This window comes from Lissotriton helveticus, chromosome 7 (assembly GCF_964261635.1).
Source record: "Lissotriton helveticus chromosome 7, aLisHel1.1, whole genome shotgun sequence".
In the NCBI taxonomy this organism is placed as follows: domain Eukaryota; kingdom Metazoa; phylum Chordata; class Amphibia; order Caudata; family Salamandridae; genus Lissotriton; species Lissotriton helveticus.
In genome coordinates, this window is record NC_136068.1 from 1,353,868,658 (window position 1) to 1,353,891,124 (window position 22,467).

Genomic DNA, 22,467 nt, shown 5'->3' on the forward strand with positions numbered 1-22,467 from the left:
GATGGCCAATCAGTGAGTTACATCCCTTGGTAACTATTTATAAAAAGGTGGCTTGTTAAGTTAGGTCTAAATTAGTACTGGTTACATCGCACTGCACTGACTCGCGATGCTCGAGAGAATGTAACAAAGAATTCCTGGAATTATGTGCTAGGAACTAAGACCTCATCTGTAAATGTGGGTACTCAACCTTCCTTCCTTCCTTTCTTTGGTAACAATATTTGGCAGTCATACTGATGATAAAATGGTTCGCATGAATATGAAAGGAGACCTTCAAAGTGGTTGACCTGGAAAAACGTGAGGAGCAACAAAAGCATCCTTCCTAACCTTACAAGAGGTGTTTCTATTCACAGAAAGATCAAACCCCTCAGTAGTTGCAAGGACACCACCAACAGCAGTAGCAAAGACCTTTCCAGCAGCACTACAGACTCTAAACAACAAGCCTATGCGTCCCCTGCTTCAGTTACCCACCTCTGGTAGGAGGAAGTATTTCACAATATCTGAAAGAGTGGAAATCCATCACAAACAATATCTGGGTTCTGAGTATTCGACAGAATATTGTGCAGAATTGTTATTGTCTCAGATTCACCAGTAGCCCACCAAATATTACTCCAAAATCATCCAATCAACATCTGCAGATGCTGAGATCAGAAGTGAACGTTCTTCTACAGAAGCATGCAGTGGAGCACGTACCTACCAACCAATAGGGAACATGGATTTATTTCTTGGCGAAAAAGAAAGGTCCCAAAACCGATTCAGATAATACTAGATCTGAAAGTCACAAACAATTGGATACAGAGCGAAAAATTCAGAATGTTAGCATTACATCAAAACGTACTCATCATGGCGACTGGCTCTGTTCCATAGATCTTAAAGACGTGTATTTTCAGATTCCAGTAGCCAAAAAAAAAAACCAATGCCTTATATTTGTAGTATGACACAATCATTACCAGTATAAAGTACTTCCCCTTGGACTCAAATCATCCCCCACAACATTTTCGAAGTGCATGGCAGTGGTCCCAACACATCTCTGGAAACTCAGAATATTAGTCTATCTAGATCTAGACAAATGGCTTATCAAGGCGTCCACGCAACAACAAGCGCAACATCATTATTGAATTCCTATCTGTCTTCTTAATCAGCTAGTTCTCCATGTCAATCACCAGAATTCAACGACCTTGCCAGTGCAGTCTCTTCGTTATCTAGGAGCACCTATCAACACCATTAAAGCAAAAGTGTATCCTTTGGAGACTTTTAGCCATTCATCTGAAATGCCATTCTCTCAATTCCCTCTTTAATGTGGACGTGACCCTCTGGCTGAGTTGGTGAGATATTTTGGGTTCCAGGTGCGGACGACACGCAAATCATGGTTTCCATCTCTGAGTGTAGAAAATGTAACCGCTGCATAGCAAGCACTATCAGCTGTATGAACAATTCCCTCCAGATTAATGCCGATAAAACTGAGATTCTAGTTTTTGGTCTGCAGAATTCAATCTGGTGGAACACCTGGTGGCCGTCAGACAGTGGTCCTCTCCCCGTCCCGTCTAGGACAGTTAAAAACCTGGGGGTTACTTTTGACGAGGGTCTGACCTTCGATGCTTAGGTCAGCTGCTCTGTTAGCACCTGTTCCTATATCTTACCAGCCCACCATCATTGCACTAGTCACTTCCCCACTTGACCACTGCAATGCCTTGTACCTCAACATCAGTATGGCCTCCCTGAAAAGGGTGCAGGTCGTCCAGAACGCAGCTGCCAGGCTGATCCTTAATATCCCTAAGTATCAATCAGTGAGGGAAGGGATCCGCACTCTGCATTGGCTCCCCATTAGGAAGCGTATCTCCTTCAAAGTCCTTAGTACGGTGTATAAGGCCTTGCACAGCAAAGGCTCGCTGCAGCTGAAAACCAAGTTCCAATGGTACACCTCCGGTAGGATCCTGAGATCCTCTTCCCAGAGAAAACTGATCTCTCCTAAATTCTGCAGGATCAGATGGGGCAGAAGCACCTTCTCTGCGGTGACTGCAAAACTGGTATACCATGCTCCCCTCTATCTCTCATGCGGAATCTTTTCCGGTGTTTAGAAACAGCTTGAAGACATGGCTTTTTTCAACATAGTTGGCAGTTCTCTGCCTTTCTTTTTCTCTCTGTCCCCCTAGCAATTTGACACCAATGGGTATTAGTGCGCTTTATACATTTTTATCCTATCTTAGAGAAAGCCTCTTATCTAATGGTGAGGTAAGGTTCTCTTTTCTAGGCGCGATGGCCTCTTGCATATTTCTGAAGCCAAATGCCCGTCTCCACATGGGACCACTAGGAGAGTATCTGGGGGACCAGTGGAGTCAATACTTTTGCAACTGGGAAGACAAGGTCCTACTTTCCCTCAAAGCGTGGAAATGCCTCAAATGGTGGTTCAAGCTGAAAAATCGCCTTTAATACCTCTCTTTTAGTTTGAGGAGCACATAGTGCTCATCTTCAAATTCAGGAATCTGGGTCCACAAAGGAAATTACTTAGCATATCAACCTCTTGGAATTACGAGCTGGTTGTTCATTGGCCTTGAAGTCTTTCCTACCATCCTTCAATACGAAATCCCTTCTTGTTCAGACAGACAACACAACAGCAATGTACTACCTGAACAAGCAGGGGGGGGGGGGGGGAGACAAGGGCCAGAGCCTTGACACTGGAAGTCCAGTTAATCTGGATTTGGTTGCTAGCCAGGAACCCGAGAATCGCTCCAACCCATCTGCCGGGGTTATAAAATATTCAAGCTGACTCCATAAGCATGATACTTCAAGAGCATCACAAGTGGATTCTACATAACGACGTTATGAAAAACATCTTGCATGAGAGGTTTTCCTCCTAGATTTATTTGCAACTGCAGAAAACCAAAAAAATGCCCAAACTTCGCCTTGAGGTACCAGGGACATTGGGGAATGGCCTGTGGATCAACTGGTCCGGCAGATTTCTACTCCAAATACCCCGATTCCATCAGTAATCATCAAGCTGCCCTACTTAAGGGCCAGACAGTGGCTTAACGGAACTTGATGGAGCCTCCCTGCAAATTACATGGAGGGGTCCCCCCTCTGGCCTCACTCGGGAGCTCTCAAGCCAGGGTCCCTGGAGCTCAGGTCCTTCCCCCCTGTTACGCCACTGAGGCCAGAATGATTTTGATAACTCCAGAGTGGCTCCGGTAATGGTGGGTCTCAGACCTTCTCTACATGTTGGAAAGTCCACACATGAAGTTGCTGTGCAGACCGGACTTCTCATGAAATATGGAGATCAGATGGTTCATCCCAATCTCTCCTCCTCGAGTTTGGCAGCATGGCTCCTGAACTCGTTTAATATGGACATTTAAATTTACCACAGTAATGCATGAACATTCTCAAAGAGGCTAAACTTCTATCAACTTATTCAGCTTGCTCTTTTAAATACAGAGGGAGAGATTCTGTATCTGGTGTTCTGACAAGAATCTTGATTCAGCTATGTGCCAATAAGAAGCTATAATTCCATAGTTGCTTTATTTGGCCAAATGCAGCTTACAATTCTATTCTATTAAAGTCCATTTGGTGGCTATTACAGACTATAGATAATGTCCTTCACAGACCACTTTTTTCAAAGTCTTAGTTATTAAAGACTTCATAGAGGACAAAGTTCTTCTTGTCCTTCACCTCCTTGGGAATTAAGCCTAGTACTCACACGTTTTATGACATTTCCTTTTGAACTCGTTTAGAAAGCCTCATTACCTCACCTTTGTTAGAAGGCTGGTTTCTTTTTTGCTATCACATCAGCACATAAATTTAGTGAGATTCGGGCTTCATGGTCTCACGTACCATATAGAGTATCCATAGCTTAAGGTGGCTGTAGAAAAGCTGTATCTGCTTTCATTGTTACCCTCACATTTTGCTGGTGTCAAATTCTTTACTGACTAGTCTGACTTGAAGACTGCTAACCAGGACCCCAGTCACTTTGCTCTCTCCCTAAATTGGACTATGTTAAGTACTTTGGGACCTTCATAATTGGCTACTGGTGTACCCTTCCAAGTCCCTAGTACATGGCACTAAGGTACCCAGGGCATAGGTACACCAGTGGTCTCCCATGGGCCGCAGCATGTACTATGCAACCCATGAGAGACCTCTCAAACTGTGAGTGAAGGCCAGCCATTACCGCCTGTGGGAGCTGGTGCTAGCACCAATCACAGCAGATTTAAGATTCCTTATATCTGAGGTCACTGCACTTAAAACCTATAAGACACCTTTTTCAGTCCTGAAGGCAGGGTGCTAGATTATAAGTGTGAGGGTGCCCTGCATGAGCAGGGCACCGCCTACAAACCCAAGAGTCGATTCTCCAGGCTTTGTAAGTGCGGTCAGCTATTTTATACATATAGTGGACATCAAGTCAATTACAAGATATCTATATACTCGCTGCACCGAAACCTGTCATGTTTGGTATCAAACATGTTGGAATCCTTCATCAACACCGATTCCAGTGTTGGATGTATGATCCCATGTATTCTGGAAGCCCCCCCTGGGTTCCCGGTACCAGCCTGTCTGGATCGAACAGAAAGCTAGTGCTCCTTCAGACCACATACACAATTCTGCCCTCCTGCTGCTGAGCCAGGCTCCTGTCACAGGGAGGTGTGACCACCTCTCAGACAATGGTTAGTGTATTGGGCTGGGATGGAGGCACTTGCCAGCGCCACCAGACTGTTTTGAAGGGCACATTTTGTGCCCTCCTTTCATACTCCAGTTGAAACCAGTTTAGGGAGCCTTTGGCTCTAGCTCTGATGCGAAACTGGACAAAAGACAAGGAAGGATCCTCCCCTCCGTCCATCCCCTCCTCTAGGAGGGACCCCTGAATCGTCCCAACCCTTTCCTTTGGGTACTTAAGAACTTGCCTGTGGGTGGCTCTTTAGATTAGTCGTGGGACAAGATTTCGATCTGAAACCACTTCCACTTCAACCTTCTGGGCACCTTGAATTTCGTTGGACTTCGCCTGGAACGGAGACTGCATCAAGGAAAACTCCTGCTGCTCCTGGTCTTGCTGCCCTGCCTGTCTTCCGCCTCGTCTGTACTTCATCCAAGTTCTTCTCCAGGCCTGTGGGCATCAAAGACACCCGAAGTAATCTCCCTTGGAGTAAATGAGTCACTCCCCTGCAGCTGCTGGCACCGCAACAAAGCTGACCGGTCTGCTGCTCCTGAGCTCCCACAAACTCCAAAAGGTTCGGCAACATAGGTGGTGGTTCTGCAAGTGTCATGAGGCCTGCACTGTCTTCTCACCAGGGTTGAGGCCGGGTCCCTTGTGAGAACAGCTGGAACAGATTCCCTGTGCACCACGTCGACTTGCCATTGCCATGGCTTGTTGACTCTCTTCCCTAGAAATCTGTGGGCTCCAAGAAGCTCCAGCCTCCAGCATCTGTTCCTACCAAAATCTTAGTCCTCCCTCCCCCACCCCCGCCATCCTCTACCCTGTGGGCCTGTATCATTGGTGAGCTTCTCGAGGTCCTCTTGCAACTCCTGTGCCTCTGGCCTGTGGGTCCTCTTGAGGGTCTTCTTTGGCTCAAGTGGGTTCCCCAGTTTGCTCGGGGCCTGCTCTGACTCTCTTGCACTTGGTGAGTTCCCAGCACCTTCCTCTTTTTCCTTGTCCGTTGCAGCTACGAAGGCTTGTTAGTGCTTCCGCCGGACTCCAACCCCCTGGTTCTCGGCTTCTGATGTGGTACAGCACTTGAACAGTTCCTGGTCTTCCACAACTTCACCTGGTCCTCACAGCAGCAGCGACAAGGTCACCGTCAACTCTCCCGCATCTTCCATCATCGGTGGTCATTGGTCTTTCATGCCTCCTGGTCATTCCTGAGTGGCAAAGACTCTGACCCCTCTGCTTGCAGGTACTCTGCTTTAAGAATCCACCCTTGGATTCCACCGGACTCTTTCACCTTCGCCAGCGGCATCTTCACTGAAGTCCTCCATGGTGATCTACTGCGGTTTCTGACTTCACTTCGCCTCTACACACCTGGCTTCCCTGGTGTAGGTATCCTGGTTTCTAGGGTATCCATGGGTGGGGTGACTCTCCAACCTTCCATCTTCCACGGGGTGTCTTCAGGGTCCTCTGGGAAGGGGCTTTCTTGAAAACTGCAACCCGGACTTTCCCATTGACTTGCATAGAGTATGCAGCTGTTTATCCACTCTGCACACAGCCTCCATGGGGTTCCTGGGTACTTACCTCGGGTGGTTCCTTGTGTCCCAGATCTTCTAAGTCTTCTGGGTCAGGTCTCGGCTTTGGTCGCAGTTCGCATTCCACTTTCTTACGATATTTTTTGGTCCCCCTTGAAAAAAGTGTGTATTTGTGCTTACCTAACGGTTTCCTTTTCAAATATTGGGTGTATTGTGTTGATATCCCTGGGTAGGAGATATACCAATGTGTTAGTGAGTGTGTATAATAAATATAAATATTTTTCTAACTACACTGTGTGGTTCTTTTTCGTTTAACCTTCACTACAAGATTAGTTCTGGTAAAACAAGCTGCTTAACACTCCTTCTGGACTAAGCCTGAAGGCTTCTCCCCACATCTACCGCTTAGAGAGCTTTATATGGTTGTCTAAGATCACTAAAATCACCATAAGGGTTGTCTGGATTGGTTAGGGTGCCCCACTTAAATAAGTGTGCACCATATACTAAGCCAGCCTCCTACAGTGGTTGTGAAGACTCCTCCGAAATTCTTACCCAAAGTTGATTTGGATTTGCACATTAATCAGTCCATTACTTTCCCTACTTTCTTTCAGCACCCCCCCCCCACTCCAACAGAGAACGATCTCCCCACTTTAGATTTTAAACGAGTCTTTAAATTTGTCTAGACAAGCCAAAACACATTCTAATCAGGTGTTTCTAAACTATGGCCCTGTACGTACAGGTTTGGCCAGGTCTAAACAAGCTGTATCCAGGTGGATAGTTTCTTGCATCCTATACTAGCAGGAAACACAACGTTTTGTCCAGCAGGCCAAAAGGCCATTCCACTAGAGGGAAAGCGACTACTTTGATCAGGAATTTTCCTATTACTAAAGTATCTAAAGCAGCTATGTGGAAATCGTTCACACTTTTACCAGACATAATTGTTGGGATTCGGGGGCTAAAACAGATACTCAAGGCTTCCCTGAGGAAGCCTTGTTAACCTTTCTCTATGGATAGTCTTTTCTCATCAACTGCAGTTTATAACGATGAGCTTGCTACTCTATTCAGTGCTTATGATTATCAATGAAGATCCCCTGAGAGAGAAGGAATGTGTTCTTGCCTCGGATAGTTCTCTCTCAAGGGAATCTCCTTTGAAATCATAAGCAACCCGCCCTCCTCTCCGGTGGAAGACACAGAAGATTATTAGACTATCTGTTTCCTTAAGTATATTACAGTTTGCTCAATAAAAAAGAACAGAGGTAACTGCCACCTACTGGGCATACTGGGATATTTATGGGCTGTGAGCTCTTAAAAGGAGAGTCACGTTTCATATGTACAGAGCTGCAGCCTATATGTTTACATTGTCCTCTTCCTCTTTATTTTCCTTTTAAATGAAAATATTGAGATATAGAAGTACTAATTACACCGCTCCTGCTAATTTTCCTGTTTTTAAAAAGTTATATGTGAATTTGTTTTCAAAAGCAAACGCATCTGAACAGTGGCACAATCTGATTACTGACATTGATTTATGGAGGTGGTGGTTATGTTGTGCTCCCGCGTCACATGTCGCCACCTACTGGGTTGTGAGGAAATTGCTGAGAAACCTCTATGGAGCTAGTCTGACACCTGGAGGTTAGGAATCTGTGGTTGGATGGAGTAGCCACCAGAAAGAGGGTTGCCAAAAGTACTTTTTCATGTGGTTTTTCAGAACAGCAAATTCATGCTTTTGGTCAGTAGCTCTTCCAGTCCCTATAGTTCCACCCCTAGCAGACACTGCAAATGTGGTACGTTCCTTCCAAAACTAATAGAAGGGAGTGGATTGCCTTCATTTGTTCCTATGAGAAAGGGCTTGCCCAGGCTTGTTGTTCAACTAGAGTTAATGAACCCGTGGAGAGTGCTCTTCCACCCTCCTACTCTCCCTGTAGCAAGCTAATTCTCTCCTAATAGGCCTATTTGTAAGAGTTTTTGATTTACCTGCTGGCCAGCAAAGTAATTACTGTGGCCCAGTGAGTAGTTCAAAGGCAGAATCTCATTAATAACCGGCCTTGAAGTATTGCAACACCCAAAAATATATGTAGGGCTACAAATGTTTCTGCCTTATTAATATTTATAGACAGGGCCTTAAAGAGACTTACATCTTTTCTCTATGATGAACCACTACGATGTTGACATTTTGGTATAGCTTTCACCAGCATTGTGAATACAGCAAAGCAATGCAGAGTAACTATAGTGCAGAGTTCTCTAACGAGTAGCTCGTGAGCTACTATTAGCTCTCCATCCGCCTGAATTTGCTAAATAAAAGTAAAGCTGAAATTTCATTTATAAATTCTGCTGCACTGTATATTCCTATGTTTACCATGGTGCCAGCTGCATTGCAGTGGTGGCTGTTCGGTATTGCCTGCACCGAGGCATTCCAAATTGATCAAGCCTTTTTTACATTATAGCTGGTAACCCTCCCCTGTTGTAATCTTGTCTGATGCGATCACTATTACATCAATAATATCAGTAGCTCAAGATAATTTTCGTTGAGCTGAAGTAGCTCTTATTACCAAAATGGTTGGAGACCCCTGCTATAGTAAGAAAGAAATGGGGATATTTCTTTTTGGATTACCAATTAACTTATAAGGCCTGTACAGGCAATAACCAGTTTGAGAAGACCCATTTACGAAAGACTACCTGTTTGCAGATACCAGGCTGAGTTAAACAGCAGTCCCAGTCGATTATTCACACAGGCAAATAAACGTATTCCTTGTATAACTAATGCAGATCCTGCAAAGCTGTGGATACTATTTTAAATGTACGGAGTGAAGCCATGTGTTTAGGTGATGTTTTTCTACTTTTATATTGTGTATTTAGTACTAATGAACGCTGCCACTTTTTAGAAACTGGATCCCCACATTGCCAGCAGAAACCGTCTTTTTGTGCCCCTGCATTAGATAGTACTCGTTTATGTAATATCATACAGACAGCCAATTGTGCTTATCCACGTCTCCTAGATTGCAAAGAGCATAAAAGTCCTCAGATTGTAGCTCAGGTACTGAAATATGGCGTATATCCTTATCCGTATCCCTCCTCAGTCCCTGTTCTAATCTACCAGATGTGTAAATTCAGATTATCAGTTAGTTACACATTGAAACGGTTATCATATAATTTTAATGTTAAAATATAAAATCTGTTTCACTTATCTTGCCTGCTTTCCCAGTAGACTCCCTGTCGTCAGTGGAATACCCCTGCCACAAAAACATACCTACCTATTGTTTCAAAGGTTAAAACTAAAAACACAAGGTATAAAATTCACATCTGATTTGTGAATCACTTTCATTGTGGAGGCATTGATGTCATTAGGAGGCAGACCTCAGAGGCATTATAAAATGTATCAGTCTTTGTTCACTTTCAAATAAAGTGTTAACAAAATGTTTCCCAATTACTCTTTTACACACCTACTACTGCACTTGGAAAAAGGGCATGGTATTTTTTATTTGGATTCCAAAGGCACCTCCAAATATATAGAACTGAAAAACCTTGAATATCTGTAGATATTCAGGATATATTTGTTTAGACATAACTGTTAATGATCGATTTAAGAGCTCCAACGATGCCCCAGTATTGAAGACCAGAAGTTATTTTAAAGTCGTTCTGTCTAGATTATGTGCAATTTTGTTTTGAATGCATTAAACAGTATGTAGTCCAAGTTGATGCACGTTGTTACAAATGTTATTTTCTTTTCTTTATTAGGCAGGAAAAAGTGATATTCCCTACGTTGTGTATGGGTAATTGAATATCTTTAAAAAGATAAGATGCATGCTGCTTTTAAAATCATGATTTTTGTTTTGTTTTTGTGGTCTCTTTACTAATATAGCGCATATCTATTCAGCTGCACTAACCGCATGGGGTGGCTTTCTGTAGGTCTGTAAATGGCCATCAACAGATTCTTTTCTTAAATGGCTTCTAAGGTCTGGCCAGAAGCTGCATTGCCTTTTTTGAGGTGAATAAATAGAAACATTTTTCTAAACTTGTAGGCAAGGTTGTCCATACAAAAAATATGATTAAGCATTGTGTCCAGTTTGATACCAGTTGTAAGTTTCCGTTTTTCAAAGGTGGTTGTAACAAAGTCTTATTGGCGTGGTAGCTAACCAGGCAAACAAACCAGCTGCATTATCTGCAAGTTCAGGGTTGACCAGTTCAACAAAACAAAATGATCCATGTTTTGTGTGGTTTGACAGTGCAGGTGTCTAAATTACCTCTCTGAAATACACAAAAACCTTTAGGTCAGCCCCATTCATCCATTAGCTTGTTTGGGTCGCTCCGTTCAGCTTAAATCACATCATCGGGCAGCCCAGAGAAGTATGCAACTTTCACCTCATGCTGTTGGCTGTTTGGTAGATCGCCCCACCTCCTAGGAAGTAGCTCCTTTGTAAAGCATAAGGTGCAGTTGTGCACCTCAAAAATGCTCTAAATCATCACACTTTGCTACAATCATTACTTTATCGAAAGCATTCATAATATTACAAAAAAAACATTTTGTATTTCTTTCACTGCAAGACCCCTTGGGTCACTGTACATCGAAACAAATTGCTGGTGTCCTGAAATGGTTTTCATTAGAAGAATGCCACTTTGGTGTTCCTGCCAACTTTTAGCTAATGAACCGCCGATGCATTTCAACGAACTTAGCACTTTCCTTGCTCGTGTTGCTAGGTACTGCTGAAATACAAATTCAGTGCAGGCAGAGACTTTAACAAAGCCATCAGGTCTGGCTTATGACTCAAAATAAAAACCAGACTTGTACACTTTGATAATGTTTGTTTTATGTTTGTTTGTTTTATGTTTGTAATCATCGGCGTTAAATTTGAAAGGTCTCAACCATTTCCTAAAGTGCTGTTCATAGGAAGGCTTTATGTAATTTCTTCATAAGCTGCTTTTGACTCTTTATTCTGATATTTATCTAAATACCACTAGATATGAAACCATGAAAGCCAGCCATGACATGATTGCTTTACCCCTTCTAAAAGACTCTGGCAGGCTTACCTCTAAATTAAATAAAATGAAATAAGATTTTTAAAATGCTCTAATATAGAAAAGGTGTTTTGGCGCGGAGCTATTGTTTTGTTGTGACGTGATGCACCATATAAACTCGTACTCCTTTGTGACAACATAGATTTGTGTTATTTTCAAATCAAGGTTTCTGCAGTGTTTTATAATAGCAATATTTCCTTAATAATCAAACTAAGACATTAATAGCAACTAACTTCCTTGTAATACCACCACAAAAGCTGCAGTGCGAGAACAATTACTTACTTTATATTTTGGTATACTGACGGTCCTATTGAAAATTACTTTTGATGCTAAAAAAGTGTGGAGTAATAGATGAGCAAGATGAATTGGTGAGTTACATTTTGCTAATAACATCTGCTGTAATGAGGGTAACTAGTTAGAATCTGCAGGGCGTTCCCTTCCTTGTGAGGTTGGTAAATTGACTTCCTTTAAACCGAGGAATTGCACATGTGAGACACATCATTAGGAGACTGCAAGAATTGTAATATGAAGAAGCTCTTTCCATGAAAGAAGTCACTACTATTATAATAAGTTACAATTGTACAGAGAGTTTGGACTAAAGAGGAATGTAACACAGACAAAGAATGTAAACAGATCGTAACCTCTCCATCTTAGCCCTTGCCCTATAGTAGATTGAGGTAATTAAGGAAGTTCATTACTTAATCTGTTGCTACTGTTTATATCTTTGTTTTTTGCAGTGCCCATAATGCTGCAGGATTTGCAACTGATTTTGTGTGTCATGATACATGGTGTGGACTCTGCAATTTTTGATCCATTTCTAATAAATTGATCCATTACTACAAGCTGTTTGACTGCAGGCTGTTTTGTTCATGTGCATAACTATGCAGCATTACGGATCTGGAAAGCTTCATTCACAAAAGCAGGCGGCTGACTAGATGCATTTGGTTGGAGGCCTTATGTACACCAGCTTTTCTTTGAAAGTCAGACCCAAGTATTAAAGAGAAAGAATCATTCATTTAACTTTTAACATTTACACAGTCGAGCACCTTAGTGTGTAGTATGCACCAATATTTAAGGGAACCCTTGCCCTAGTCCTTCAATCTGGATCGTGTTACCCTGTTGTGTAAGACTGATGTTGAGGAGAAAAAAAGTGGCACATTGACATTTGCAGACGTTTAGTGAAGTCGCCATGCTCCAAAGGTACTAGAAGCAAGTGCTAGATGAGCTCTTAACCCTCACTCACAATTTGGCCCTTCACCATACACGAAAAGGGTAACGTGATAAAGACTCCTCTCCCATAATATTGCTTATTGCAAATTAGAAGTACAGGGGAAAGTGCCCATTAGTGCTAATCCCTCCCTGAGGTACCTCACCCCACCACACAGAATTGTGATAGGGTGCTTTGTTCCCTATCATGAAACATCTTAGTAGATAAAGGGTCCGTGCATTTTTAGGTCCAAGATCCATAGGCTTGAATACCAAAAAAGAGTGCAGCAGCTTTCAGAATGCACAGGAAACACATGTACTGCAGAGTTGTTCTTATTAAGGTCCCTTGCAGGCTGCTGTGTAGCATCAAAAGTTACCCTTTCAGAATTCACATCAAATTTAAAAGCATGTGCATGCACTTATTGGGTGAGCCTGCATGACAGTATGACTATGAGCTAAGTCCGGACTTTAGTTTGAGCTGGGAATTGTTTGTGTGTTAAGATTAACTTTTGTCAAACACGCTCTTTGGCGTTTCAGCAACAAGTACATCTATTAAAACAATATACATTCGTAAGATTAACCCTTTTAACCACTGAAAAGTATCAAGAGTCCTGAAACTAACAAAATCACAGATTTTCATAAGTAGGAAAGTCATGGGTAGGAGATAAGAAGGCAATTGGAAGTCAAAAACATAAATTTAGAGTCAATGTAAATCTTTTTGCAGTTCATCTTTGCAAACAACCTTAAAAGTAATAAAAGACATTGGGGATATGAAAGTCATAAAGAAAACGGGCAGGTTTACATTTCTAGACTAAAAGTAAAAAATAGTATTCATAGCATGTGTTGGCCGTAGATACATAAGCTTAGTATATTCCTGCCATCTATTTTTGGGCTTGGATGTTTGCAACTTATTTTTCTTCAAAGAAGTCCTTCAAATCACAAGGTACTGTAACTCCTATAGATTGTAATGTGCATGATCATTAGCTCCTTTGTTAGATTGTTTTTTTCCGCCTTTGGGTTCAGATTTCGACTTTGGAGCTCTGTGATCGAGGCTTCCATTCCGACCAGGAGGCTGTCCTAGGAACCCCGTTCATCACCCTTCAACAGAAGATTCAACAACGATGAATACCTAGTGGTTTCCTTAAAGTATTTTGATATGCCTGCCCGTGCCCGGTTCGACTTCAGCTTCCTGTCCTTTCACCGTCTTCTTCACTCAACGACTCAAGAGGTATGGAAAAGACTCAGTCCAGTTTCTACCCCCAATGCTACACCACGTGCTCCAGGCAGGATCAACACTCAATCTGCAATCTCTGCTAATCCCTAGAATGCAACATGTTACATTGTGAGGCGTGCCTCGCTTTTCGTTCCAAGAACACTCTTCGGCAATGGAGAGAATGTCGTTGGCCCACTCCACCGTGCAAGCGTGTCAGGCTGACAATGTACCAGATATCTTCAGGGAGCAGTCGCTAGAGCCGCGGAAGAACTTGAGGATGCCCCAGCACTAGATGTATCTATGGACATTCCCATACGCTCGCCCGCAGCGAAGGCTCTGATTCTGACCATGACCCGTCCACATCCAAAGAGCACGTCAGTACGCTTGCAAAAGTCATGCAGACCCCCACTAAACCATCCAAGATGGCTCATGGAACCCACTGCCCTCGGGCCATGGTGGTATTCAAAAGCAGGCAAAGGAGCAAATACACGTTCCTCAGCTTAAGCAACATTAAACACGCTTCGAAAAGCCAAAGGCATGGAAGGTTGCCTCAGTGGCGGTGTCGAAAAAGCTAACTTTGATGCCCGGAAAGCACCACGAGGCATCGGAACCGAAAATATCATCTTTGGATCCAAAGACACCCTTCGTGCAAAAACACGATCAGCCGTAGAAAAAACTATTGGCATCAAAGATTCTGTCCACGCCGAAAAGCCCTCGGTGTCAAACACTGTTGGAGCCCAAACAGCAAACTCGAGAGCCAATTCTTGACAAACTGCAAGAAAGACTTGACAAAAAGCAAAATACCTTGTTTAATAATCGGGACCCCAGCAGTGTAGTGGTAAAACTACCTCTCCTACCAATGTACACATTTCCTAAAATGAAGACAACTTTTGAGGTAGAAATTATAGGGCCAGCCAAGGCTCCATGGAAAGTGTAAAGACTGTGGCACTAGCAGTTTCCTCCACCCGCCTCCACCTTCTAACCTCCCCTTCCCAAATTACCAGCAGCTGCTGTATCATCAATTCCTACGCAGTTGCCTGGACAGCCACACACATCACCCGCACCATCATCAAAGGGTGACTTTGACATAGGGGATGACATTCACCCCTATGACATTCCATACTTTCCAGACCCACCGAAAGCTCCAGATACTGTCAGTGACCCATAGGATCACTATGACATAGACCCTGTAGACGTCCCTGCTCCCGACGTGTACATTGCCAGATGATACAACAACCTACCATGAGGTCCTTAATAGAGCTGCACACTATCATAAGTTGGATCGCCACTCGTTGCAGGTTGAGGGTGATATCTTAATGAAAGCACTAAGCAGATATCAAAGGACAGTGTTCTTTCCCATGCAAACGGGTATGCTTAAGTGTGAAAAAGTGCACTCTTTCTTGCATGGTATGCCCCCACTTTTTGCTGAATTGCTGATGTACTTTGACTGAGTGTTCCCTGGGCTCCTACCAATCAGGTACCCAGACCCTGTGTTCCTTCCCTAAAACTGCATTGACGCCTAAACCCAATTGACATCTCTGTTCACAGGACAGCCCCTGGTAAATGGTACCATAGGTACCCAGGGCACTGTGACCAGAGAACGCCCCTAAGGGCTGCAGCACTTATTGTGCAACCCTTAGAGGCCCCATGCCCTGACACACACACACTGCCTTGGCAGGCTGCGTGTCTCGGTGCAGAACAAAACAAAGAATCGACATGGCATACATCCCTGTGTTCCATGCCCACAAAATACTGCCCTGGCATACATCAGTCACCCCTCTAGCTGGGTGCCCTATACCAGTGGTGGGGGTACAGGTGCATGAGCCCTGTACCCCTAGAGTACCAGATCCGTTTCTGGGCACTAAGTGCAGTGCTACCATTAGAAGTATATGGGGCTGGGAGTTTGTCATCACGAACTCCACAGCACTATAATGGCTGCACTGAAGACTGAGAAGTTTGGTATCAAATGTCTCAGGACATTAAACCAACACTGGTACCAGTGTGGGATTTAATGTAAAATGCACGACAGAGGCCAGCTTAGAGATGCCCCCTGAAACTCGACCAACTCCCAGTGACCTGACTGAGTGGCTGCCAAGGCTGCCACCACCAGACGTGTTTCTGGGCCCGCCATGTAGAGCTAACAAGAGGGCGACGCCCACTGACTTGGCCCCAGCCCTACAGGCATGTCCCCCCTGCGAAACCCCGACGTGTCCAGCAGCCATCAACCTCAAAAACCCCGGAGGACCTGCCTGCATTTACTTTCCAAGCTGTTTCTCCTGTGAACACCGGACGTGTTTAAACTGCAGCTTCTTGTGCCAGCCAGAATCCGCCAAGCCCGGCCCGTGTTTAAGTGAACAAACACCATGAGCATGTCCCCCTGGCAATCCTGACCCGAGATCCGGTGACCCCTCACCTGCCTCAAGCCGACACCTGCAGCCTCAATCCAGAGCCCCCCCCCCCTACAGCGACCAGAGAGGCTAAGAAAATCCGACGTCTAAAGGCACCCCTGCACCTGACGCCCCACGGCCTTGTGTCCCCAACCCAGCGGAGCCTAACCATCCCTCTACATCCCAACATACCCCTCGAAGTGGTGGTCACTCCTGGAAGCTCCTCGTCCCCGAACCTGCAGTGTTTCTTTGTCCTGGAGAATTCCCATTGAAATCAACAGGGCACCCGAACTCAAACCGCACCCTGCACTCAGCAGCCCTAGCGCCGCTGAGGGTGCCCCTTTGGTGCTAACTTGATCCCCAACGTGCCCTGAGCTTAACCCTAGGAGCTTTGCTCCCACAATCCTGTGGCCTGCTTGCCAGCTGCCACCAACCGGAGCCCCCCCATCCTCCATATGATAACATTGGGTCTCAACACTCTGCACCCGGCAACCCGAGTGCCGCTGAGGGTGCAACAACAGTGCATCACTGACTCTGGGAGACCCCTGAGTCTAACCCCAGAACCTTAACTCAAAAGACCAATTTCTTACCTTGAAACCGATAACTCATTTTTTCTTATAAGATAACATTGACAATTTTTCTCTCAAAAAGTTTGTGTCAACTATTGAAAACTGCAAACATTCCTTAAAAATCAGCCGAATAACCAAAACACATTTTCTCAACTGTTTTCGGGAAATGTCCCAGTGCTGAATCCAGGATCCATCACGGAGTAAGAAAAAGTAATGATAACCTAACTTACCTGCTAAATGAATTTCCTCCCATAGGATAACATTGGTGATTCTATGTGAAAAAGTTTCGAAGTGTCAACTTTTGAAATGCAATAATATTCCTTAAAAATCGTGCCTTTAACCAAAGCGCATTTACTCACCTGCTTTCAGGAAATGTCCCAGGGCTGAATCTAGGATCCAGTGCTGTGTTTGCAAAAGTAATCTGAAAAGTAATTAACTGCATTTTACTTAAAAAAAAAACATTCAATCAAATTTACTATACCTGCAATGTGTTGCAAACTGTTTTCTTAAAACTGTAACCAAAACCAGTACAAGTTGCACTGCTATTTTAAACTGTGTTCATACAAGTAATTTACTACTGAAAAATATGTTTATGCTTACCTGCACCAGGCTTGCTTGGTTCTAGGAATAAAACAGTATATTTTTTTATACAAAACAATTGGCCTAGAGTTCAGTTCTTGAGTGTATGAGACCATTTGCTGACTGAGTGTGTACATCAAATGCTTTACACTGTCCTCTGATACTGCCTAACTGATCGACCAAGGTACCACTTTAGAGAGTAAGGTTCTATCTAACTTTAGCCTCTGGAGACCCTTGGACTCTATACACACTGTACCTCACTTTGGTGCATTATATATAGAGTCCGTTTCTTACGTTAAGCCCACAGTGGAAATATTTAGGCAACCATTCAAATCTAGATTCATAACTCCTAGGGTAGACAAAAAAATTGAAGTGCTGTCCCACTGATCCTACCTACATCCAGGCCAAGGTGCCCCCTGATTCTTTAGTGGGTCACACGGCCAGAAAAATGTCCAATTCTCAGGACATTGTGGCTACTCTATTAACTGATAGAGAGAGAAAAGTATGATGCAGCAGGAAAACGTGTGCCACACAAGTGGCCAACCATCTCCGTGTTGCCAATTCGTTAGGCTTACTTTCCTAATACAATAGAACCCAATTGAATGAAATGCAAGAGCTACTCCAACATCTACGGGCTTAGAGTGCTCAGCTAGTAGAGAAAGGCAAGATTATTACCAATGCCACAATACAATGTGCACTAGATTAATCCGATGCAAGGGATGTGAATCATCATCATCATCAGGCGCCACACATGGCTTAGAGTCTCCTGTTTTAAACCTGATGTCTAACAACATCTACTTAATCTACCATTTGATGGTGAACATTTTTTCGGGCCACAGGTAGATTAAATGTTGGGGGGGGGGGGCGGAAATGAAAAAGACAGCAACACCGCTAAAGTCATGGGTGCACTACATACTTGAAAGCACAGACTGGCTCCTCTGGAGAGGACAATATAGAGGAGCATCAAGAACTAGCACCATCACAGAAACAGGCAGTGCACAAAAGCAGCTAGGTTACTACCAGCCCCAATCCACAAGATGAACATACTATAGGTCACATTACAAAATGAATAGAGTACGTGGTCGTGGATGCACCTCCAAAGTCACCACTGCCACTAAACAGTGACCCACTAAGCCTCCCCCCTCAACATTTAACACCAGTAGGGGGATGACTCCAACAAGATAACAAACACTGGGCAGAAATTACAACATATCAATGGCTCCTTTCCATCATAAAGGATGAGGGCTAGCTAGAACTTACAGCTGCCTCACCTACAATACCACCACAAATACAAAATGTGTCACAAGAACATTTCACACTCCTACAAGAGGAGGTCCAAGCTCTGCTTCAAAAAAGGGCCAATGGACATGTCCCAAAACAACACCAAAGACTGAGTGTACTCCCTCTAGTTCTTTATTTGAAAGAAAGGATTAGACTTTAAGGCCTATCCTAGACTCCAGGCCACTCAACAAATAGATCCTATCTGAAAATGTTCATATGGTAACCTGACAGGAAGTAATACCTTTGTTACAGCAAGAAGATTTAATGACCGCCATAGACCTCATAGGCCTACTTACATATTCAAAAGCACCCAGCACATCACCACTATATTTGTTTTTCAGTAAATGGATAGCAGTTCAAGGTGTTGCCATTTGGATTAACTACTGCACCAAGAGTATTCAATATTCACAAAATGCCTTGCTGAGGTACCAGCACATTTTTGAAAAAAAGGGAGACACGTGTTCTATATCTAGACGAATGGCTGCTCAAGAGTCCCACCAACCAGCAATGTTTGCAGGACACTAAAAAGGTATTCCACCTTCTACTCAAATTAGGCTTCACACTCAATACTGCAAAATCTCACGTGCAACCTTTGCAAATTCAGCAGTTATTCCGTGCAATATTATACTCTGTTACAACGAAGGCCTATCCCAGTCCAGAAAGGGTGCAAATGTTTCAGTTCGCATCACCTCTTTTTCAACTATCATCACCTCGCAGTCAAAACAGTCATGAGTTTTCTCAGGATGATGGCATCATGTATCTCCATAGTGTTGCACGCATGACTGCATATGTGCTCCCTTCAACGCGCACTACAATCACAATGGTCTCAAGCAGGGGGCATCTACAAGAACTTGTGTTGGTAGGGCCATCGCTATGTGCTGTGGTGGAAAAGCACCAATCTGTTGCAGGGTAGGACGTTCAAAGCCCCAATACCACAGATGACCATTATGACAGATGCATCCCTACAGAGTTGGGGGGGGGCACATATCCGGAGCCTCACAATACATGGCCTCACATCCCCACCTCAAAAACACTTTTCAAGCTTCTTGCAATTCAATTAGCTCTGTATGCTTTTCGACAACATCTTAACAAAGTAGTGTGAATCCTTATCGACAACAGGACCACAATGTATTATATTGTTATATTCAAAAACAGGGGGGGGGTACACACTCCATACAGCTCTCCCACATAGCAGAGTGGGTATCGCACTGGGCCATACATTGCAAAATATACCTCCTAGCAGAATACCTACCAGAGGTGGATAAAGACTTCACAGAGATGCTCGGCACAATGCATCAGCAAGTACACAAGTGGGAAATCAACACAGCTCTCCTCCTTGTATTTCCATTGGTGGGAAACACCAGAGATAGACCTTTTTGGAACCCAGCGAAATGCAAAATGCTAAAGCTTCGCCTCCAGGTTCCCTCACTCACAGTCCAAGGGCAATGCCCTATGGATCAATTGGTTAGGGATAATTGCTTATGCTTTTACTTCTCTCCCACTCATTCCTTACATGGTTCAAAAGCTAATATGAACATCCCTCACACTAATCCTAATAGCCCCAACATGTGCGTGACAAGCATGGCTCACACTCCGACTAAAACTATTGGTAGTGCCACATGAGAAACTGCCTCTCTGGCTACATCGTCTAACTCAGGAAGAGAGAAAAGTAATGCATACAAATCCTAAACAGCTCAACCTGGCAATTTGACTCCTGAGGTCTTAGAATTTGGACACCTTAATCTACCATAAGAATGCATGGACCTTCTAAAAAAAAGAATGCAGGCCAACCATGCAAGCCTGTTATGCTGCCAAATGGAAAAGATTTGTTGATTTCTGCTTAGCCAAACCAATCCAACTCCTCCTGCCAACAGTGAAAGACCTTATTAGTTACCTTTTTCATTTACAACAAGCAGAAGATGCATTTCTCCAGTATTGGGGTGTCTTTCATAGATTCACATGCCTGAATCATTCCCCGTCGTTGGAGTGGGAGTCCCACGGTACATAAAAAAGCAATAATATGCATATAATAACCAAAAACCTTGGTAATAACCAACCAGGAAGTACAGTAGCCCTAAGCTACAATAGCAAAAACTTCCACACTTATGACTATCCTAGTCATTTTGTATAGACCAAACTGCAGCCAGTCAGGCGACCGCACCCACCAGAATGTTCTCCCCAGAGGCTCAGGCTCTCAGGTTTTCTACCGCACGTCGTGTGAAGGGAGTCTCCCTGAGCTCTGCTCAGTACTTCTCAACTATGGCTGGTTTTTACCTACTTTAAAGATGTCATCTTCTAAATCTCTCTTCAGGCCTTGTGAATCTTGTGGGAAGCTTAGGGCTTTTAAGGAAGATCCTCACAAAAAAATGTATTTATTGCCTGGATCCAGACCATGAGGTAAAGGATTGTAAGATCTGCAGGACCTTTCCTCAGAAGACCCTCAGAGACAGGAAAGGTCGTCTTCTCCTGTGGCTGCAGAAGATCAAGGACCAGGACAACCCCCTATCTGAGGTAGGAAGTGTGGCCTTGGGGTCAACTATGTCCTCTAGAAAGAGGAAAATTGAGGAAGAGGTATCTTCTCCTGGGGCTAAGGTGTCGAGAAAAGCTCAATCCACCAAGGATGTTATCTTACCTTCTTCCTCTACTGCAAAAAAGGCTTCTCCACCTTCAAGATCTGGACATAGTACGCCTCCGAGAAAGTCTGGAAAGTCTTTGCCATTAAAAAGACTGTCACAGAAAGTTTTACCTCAGAAAACGACCGCCGTCGGCGATCACCATCACTGACACTTCCTCGAAGTCGACGGTCACCTTTTCATCGACGAGGCCTAAAATGATAATGTCTTTGGCTTCTTCCCCGTCGACGCTGGTCTCAGTTTCAATTCGACCCATCTCGTCGACGAATAGAATGCCATTGATAGTCGACGCTCCATCATCGACGAAGGTTAAGAAGGTCCCGTCGACGAGCGCATCGTCGACTAACACCTCGACGGCGCCTATCCCGTCAACGAAGTCACCCCGTCGACTGATTCCTCGTCGGCGAAGATCACCTTGCCGTCGACTATTTCCATCATCGTCGACGAAGACTGCCTCGTCGGCGAAGACCTCGTCGACGAAGATTGCCTCGTCGTCAAACATAGTCGACGATGATTGCCACGTCAATGAAGTAAACTGTCTAGTCGGTGGCCACAGTCCATACACCATCTCCGTCGACGGCACCGTCGACGGTTCGTCCGTCGACGCTTCTTCTTTCATCGTGTAGGGAACTACAGGTTTGGTCTGCTGCACTGTCTGGAGCTTCCTTTGCCTCGCCGTCTGCGGCGGCTTCTTTAGCAGCTCTCTCCCCGTTGAAGTTGCCTGAACAACTTTTGGACTCTAAAGAGGATGAAGAACAATCTGATGTGGATGAGAGGTTCCGCGCAGCCAGGAGTCCATCTGAGCTGCTTATAAAATTTCAAGACGAGGATCAGGAGGAAGAGCAGTTTCTTGAGCCTAGAGGTCAGGCTCCTGCCACGGTGCCTACAGCACAGATGCTGTTAGCTCTCCTCAACAACTTGCAATATATGTTGGACGACTACTATTGCCGATTCCCGCCATCTGAATCGACAGAGTCGCTCCCTTCGCCCATGCCTCGAGCATTTGCAACAACGTTTAGACCTCCAAGACCATCTTCTCCAATATCAGCACCCGAAATACGATCCACAGTTCCACCTTCTCCGGCACCATCCCACCATACTCTGGAGGCTGTCACCACTAATGACGACAGGGAAGAAGGAGAAGTTGATGATAAATCTGTACTGTCGGAGTGGGATGACTACCAAACACAAACCCCATCACCTTCTGCTCCTCCCACCGCGGACTCTCTGCCTGTAGATATTGGACGATTCCATCTCATAATGGAAAGAGCAACGAAGAGGTTCCTAATTTCCATGGAAACTAAACAGGATGACTGTTTCTTATATGATTTTAAGGGCCAACCGCAGGGGCAAGTGAAAACGATTCCAATAATAGACTTTATTTGGAAGGAGGGACTTAAAATCATGTCAACTCCAAATTCTTTACCTGCGGT

General features: G+C 44.2%; 1 protein-coding gene across 2 annotated transcripts in view; it reads left to right on the top strand.

The window, feature by feature from the left end:
- NDEL1 (nudE neurodevelopment protein 1 like 1) overlaps nt 1-22,467 on the top strand; it is a 337,126-nt gene that overhangs the window by 299,455 nt on the left and 15,204 nt on the right. The window contains exon 9 of one of the 2 annotated variants that reach the window (XM_078654658.1): nt 9,889-9,923. The exons of the other annotated variant lie outside the window; for it this stretch is intronic. Coding sequence (XP_078510784.1) covers nt 9,889-9,923 — 35 coding nt within the window. The remainder of the gene's footprint in view (nt 1-9,888; nt 9,924-22,467) is intronic. 2 annotated transcript variants of the gene reach the window in all.